Consider the following 6,000-nt stretch of genomic DNA (forward strand, 5'->3'; position numbering starts at 1 on the left):
AACGTGCCACTGTACTCCAGCCTGGTGACAGAGCGAGACTCTGTCTGAAAAAAAAAAAAAAAAATATATATATATATGAAAGTGCTTGGGGAAAGCAATAAATATTGATAGAAAAATTATTTTCAAGACAAATTTGTGTTTTGAAAAATATACTAAAAGTAGTTTTTCCAGTATTGTAATGACAACCAAGAAAGGGAAACCTTTCTATTTCATAACCTGCCATGATTTTATTTAACATTATTTCACAGGCACTTTAGAAGAATTTTTAATTTTCCTATTTATGTCCTTCTTGGTTATATTTTCATGTTCCATGATGTTTCAGCTGTTCTACTTGGTGTGATTTTTGCTGACTTTCCCATGAACTGCAGATAACAGAAGGTGCTGTGTTAGCTTTTAGTTACATGTGGAAGATGAAGGAATGTGTATACTCACAGCCTTTCTTTCTGAATTACATTGACTTTGGAAGGGCTTCTCAGACACTCCATCTGCCTCTGGTGTAGGACAGCAGGCCACATGTGGCCTCCTTTCTTTGAAGCAAAGGCTTCAATAAGCCCTATAGCAAATGAAAATGTTTGTTTTATTTAAGTCAAGAATTCAAATACATATTTTTAATCGATAGCAAAGTCTAGGCCGGGTGCAGTGGCTCACACCTGTAATCCTAGCACTTTGGGAGGCCTGAGGTGGGTGGATCACAAGGTCAGGAGATCAAGACCATTCTGGCCAACATGGTGAAACCCTGTCCTTACTAAAAATGCAAAAATTAGCTGGGTGGTGGTGTGTGCCTGTAGTCCCAGCTACTTGGGAGGCTGAGGCAGGAGAAGCGCTTGAACCTAGGAGGTAGAGTTTGCAGTGAGTGGAGATCATGCCACTGCACTCCAGCCTGGTGATAGAGCAAGACTCCATCTCAAAAAAAAAAAAAAAGTTAAGTCTTTAGTTATAGCAGGTTTTATTTTTTTTGGTGGGGATATTGTTTCATGTTAGCAAGGTCAATGAATTATCAGATTTTTTTTTCCTATTTATATATTTATGTCACAGTGGCACAAAAACACCTTTTATAAATGCAGTATATTTTTAATCAGATTAGGAAAATAAGATGTGTTGCCATTTGGATTAGGAAGGCACTAGCCTGTGTTCAGCCTAGCCACTTAATTACAAAACTTTTTCTTTTAAATAGTAGTTTAATAGTCTATAGTAGAGGTTGGCAAACTGTGGTCACCAGCTGCTGACTGTTGTTGTAAATAAAGTTTTATTGGAACATAGCCACTCTCAATTGTTTATGTACATGTCAATGGTTTGTGCTACAATAACAGAATTGAGTAGTTGTCACAGACCATCTGGCTCACAAAGCCTGATATATTGGCTCTATGCTGTTTCTATAAATAATATAATTTAGTTTGTTGCCCTTGGCCCCTAATTTAAAAAAATTTCCAGTAAGTTTTTGATATTTCACTTCTACTTTATGGTTTATACATAGCAAGACTATCACTTACATTTTTCAAGGAAGAATTGTAAATGATTCACCTGGAAATTCATAATAATTCTGTATCAGGGGGAGGTCATATATGAAAATTATATGAAACATTTGTATTTTACCTTGTAGCATTTAAAAGATTCTTCTTTCTGGGTAGTTAAGATTATGAATTAGATTGAATTAAGTGAGATGTAGCATTTTTTACTGTATTAATCATGTTTTTTTAGTTGTTTCTGAGACAGAAATTTTACTAAAAGAGCTGGAGCAAATGCTACAGCAAGCAGTGCAACCCACAACCACAGCTGAGGAGTCTGAAGAAGGGCATGGAGAGGAAGTAAATACAGGAGAAAAGGTAATATTGATAGTTATTTTCAGGCATAAATAACAACTCCAAATTCTTTAAACAGCAGAATTGTTCTGGTTGTACATTTTAATATATAAACAACTATTTTCATATCTGAAATTTGAGTCCTTGATTATCATGAGGTGAATAATAAACTAGTAGCCTGTTGAGAAATCAAAACACATCTATCAGTATTTGAAAAAAAATCTGTTTTTAAATAGAGGAGTTCTTTAAATTTTAAATCTTTGGGATTGGAGTGAAGAAAGATGGACGATGCTCATTGTAGCTGAAGTAGGCCCCTACAGAGGGAACTCCCCCTTGCTGCCAGTCTTTACAGTCAGGAGCAGGGGCCAGGATAACAGGAGCTCACTGGAAAATCTGCCCTGTCTGGGTTATGCACCAAGATAATCTCAATAGGGACAAACCTTATGAACATACTGGAGGTAGAATTTTTCACTGGAATATGTTTTACCATTTATATCTAGATTTGTCCTTTTTTAATTTTGTCATTTGGCTTTCTATGTTGAACTCAGAAAAGCAAAATGTGCTTACTGTATTCAGTGTCTCTGCAAATAAAATGAGAGTTTGTGATACAAGGCTTAGGCCCTTAAGTCACAGCAGCGATATGGTAAGTATGAGAAAAAGAAGTCATAGGGTAGATAATTCCATGTGGCAGTGTAGCTGTTCCCTAACTAGGAAAAAAAAAATGGCAGTGAGAAGTTCTGTCCCTTTAAGGTTTTATTCAGTTAGATAAACAGTGTGCCTGGAGTCAAGAGAGCCTATTGACGCTGACTCTGGAATATAATGCATGTGTCCCAGTCCTGGTCCTGCCAATAAGGACTTGTGTAATTTGGAAAAGTGGCTTATCACTTACCCCAGAGGATTGTGTTGAGGGTGAAATATGGTAAACCAGGAAAAGTGCTTTGCATAGGAACAAACACCCAAGGTTTGGCTATTATTACAGATGAGAACTGGCAATGTCAGTTGCTATAGAGAATAAGTGCTTGGATTTTCTTTCTTCATTTCTGTTTTTCCACATTCACACTTTGAGCAACTGCCTATCTATAAGTCTGTCTGTTCTAAGATGTAGAAAAAGGTGAATTTGTAAATGGACAAAGGAGTTTCCACCTTTCACCAGACTGCCCAGTTGTATGATTTCATTCAGAACATCAACAAAAATAATGATTATTCTCAAACACATTCTTTATTGAGTTAGAAATTAATAAAATATACAGATGGTACTGCTATGGAGGTGAATATGTTAAAGGAAGATGATATTAATGTTAAAAACTCCTACTGAGTTGAAAACGTAACTTTCTTAATCAGCATCAGCAATATCAGTTTTTACCTGAATGTGCATGGATTGTAAACGCTACTTTTCCAGTTGGGTTCTTTTCTAAAAAAAGACTTGTTTTCTATATATGGGTCTTTTGCAGAATAAGACCTGTAGGTTGGTAACATACATTCCATATACACATAATTAATATACAAATTATTCTTTTCCAGCAAATGTGTGTTTTATTTGAATACCATATGGTTTTGTGCAGTGTTTTTCAGTGCTAGCAGTTTCTTTGAAAACATACAGCCAGGTTGGTCTTTATAGTGATGTCCTGGAGCTTTTACAGGCACAGAATTAACTTCTATTTTGCCGTTATAAGTAGTAATTTGATAGAAGAGAATTACTTCTTATTTTTATTTCTTAAGGTAAAATACATAGCTTTAACGTATCACCAGGCAGGAGCTTTCTTTTTGTTTTAGATTCTTGTATTATTTTATGCTTTCAAACAGCATTTCAGAAGTGTAAAAATTCGCTATTTTAACTGGCTGATGGGCAGGTGAGTGCCTCCTGGTTACCGGTTCATAAGCCATTGTGCACACTGAGCTTTGTAAGTCTGTCATTCATACCAGATTCAGGATATTTGGGTGGTTGTTCACTTTTAAATGAGGTGAATAACTGTGAAACCAGCTAGGAAAGCTGGAGCAATTTCAGTTTAACAGTAAAGAAATAATCACATGTAGGATTTCATGTATTTATTTATTTATTGTTATTAGAAATAATTAATATGTCTGCCAAAGGCAACTCCACTTAAATCTGGAGATACGTTGTTTTTAAAAGAAAGTAGCCTCTTATAAGTTAAATATGCCAAAAAGAGCCTCCTTAAGAATTTTAAAATTCTGAACACATTGATTCTCTGAGAAGACATTGTATAAGCTGTTTTCAAAGTTGTCAATTTGATGATGTTTTCATCATCCATTTCACCTATGAGGTTTCAGTTGGATTATCTCAGGCATTTACATCAATGGATGAGAGTAGCAACATGGAAAAAAGCTTATACACATAGATAATGAAAACTCGTTTCTATTTGTCATTGAAATGTTTTGTGAAATTATTTTCCTACGTAGAGTCACCTTCCTAATTATGATCTTCTTAAGCTAACATTAACATTGGATTAATATTAGCTATATTCACCCTACATTATACTATAAACACATTCACCCTACATTATACTATGTTATTTGAATACTAGAATAATAGAAGAGTTTGTATAGCTAATGTGGCTTGAACAATTACTGACTATGTTTTGTTCAAATTATCAGGTAAATTTGAGTTCTGATTAATTATATGGTTGTTTTGCAGTTATCCAAATGTAGCCCAGAAGCTCCTGCAGGCAGTCCATTTGAAAACCACTATGAAGAGGACTACCTTGTAATTGACGGGATAAAATTAAAAGCTGGAGAATGTATTGAGGATATAACTAATAAATTTAAAGAAATAGATGCTTTGATGTCTGAGTTTTAGAACATTATGCATACTTTTAAAAGTTAATTATTACAAATTGGCATCTTTGTATTTATCCAAAATTAAAACCTTAAAAATGTTTAGGAAATAGGTATGCATTATACCAAAATTGATATTTGCAATAACTTTCTACTTCATACTTCATATTTTAAGAATGGCCATGATTTTTAGAGTCAAATGGTATTTTAGTGTTAAAAATTTAGAATTAAGAAACCCTGATATTTGTATTTGTATATTTCTTGTTTGTCTTAATTCTTAAATTGTTTGTGAAATTTGCCTCACAAACTCATGGTGTACAATGATTATTTAGGTCCTTTATTCAAAAGTGGCTAACTTAAAGTGGCTGCCAAGCAACTATAATTCTCACAGGTAATTCAAATCTAATAAACATAGTGAATGTGTATTTGCAGTGGAATCAAACTATTACAAAATAAAAGGAAATAATTTGTTAAATCATTGTTTAATAGAGTTGAAACTTTTCTTAAAAACCAAAAATGTCACTTGCTACTTATACTGGAAACAGTTATTTCAACCATGTTTCCCAAAACTGACTGCTTAATAAGTCTCTGGGAGACTTTAGAAGATCAGAATCCTGGACTCTTCCCTGCTGAATAAGTATCTTTGGAGGTATCATCTGGAAGATGAAGAAAATGTAATTTAAAGTGTGTAGAGAGGAGTTAAACATATTCATTATAAGAAATCTAAAAACATAGAACATAAAAACTATATCATTTTTCAGGGATTCTCATGAACAGTTTTAGTAGATATCCTTCTAGATCTTGCTTTAGGTACACTGAAATGTGTGGGCATTCACACTGTCTTTAGTTCCTGCTCTGTCTATCTTTCTCTGGGGACAGGGTGGGGAAAAGGGCATTCCAAGCACATAAAAACCAAAGCTTGAGGAGAGAAGAAATGCACAAGAGCATCACCACGCTGGTGAATTTTATTGTGAATTGCCTCATATTGCTTTAACAAGGAGGCAGCACACTTATAAATATTAAAAATAAATAAGACACCAAACAACCAACATACCATTACGGGCTCATTGAGTGGGTTGCTTCTTTTAAGTATTTTTAGATTCTATAATAATCACATAAAGTGGAGAGTGGAGATATACCCATAACAGTGGAATATTTCATTTGCCAAAGTAAAGTATGTATGTATTTCTGTCCTCCATGTTTTCATCATGTATTCCTTAGCATTTTGATATTGTGTCATAGGATGTTGAGTTGCAAAGCCTATTTGGGTTCATATTTTACCTACTAACTTATCTAAGGCATATAACCAGTAAATAGAAGGGCCGGAGTTGAGTACATTTCTGTCAGCTTCCAGATCCCATGTCATTATTTCCATCTATAATGTCTTGATGAAGCTTTTAACTAGCTG

General features: G+C 34.2%; 1 protein-coding gene across 6 annotated transcripts in view; it reads left to right on the top strand.

Moving 5' to 3' along the window:
- Positions 1 to 5,067, top strand: part of ZCWPW2 (zinc finger CW-type and PWWP domain containing 2) — a 158,495-nt gene extending 153,428 nt beyond the window's left edge. For all 6 annotated transcript variants that reach the window (XM_054246848.2, XM_054246849.2, XM_078354430.1 and 3 more), the window contains 2 exons: positions 1,699 to 1,823; positions 4,453 to 5,067. In XM_054246848.2, coding sequence (XP_054102823.2) covers positions 1,699 to 1,823; positions 4,453 to 4,614 — 287 coding nt within the window. In that variant the 3' untranslated portion in view covers positions 4,615 to 5,067. The remainder of the gene's footprint in view (positions 1 to 1,698; positions 1,824 to 4,452) is intronic.
- Positions 5,068 to 6,000: the final 933 nt, after the last annotated feature.

Source organism: Callithrix jacchus, chromosome 17, assembly GCF_049354715.1.
Source record: "Callithrix jacchus isolate 240 chromosome 17, calJac240_pri, whole genome shotgun sequence".
NCBI classification, from domain to species: domain Eukaryota; kingdom Metazoa; phylum Chordata; class Mammalia; order Primates; family Cebidae; genus Callithrix; species Callithrix jacchus.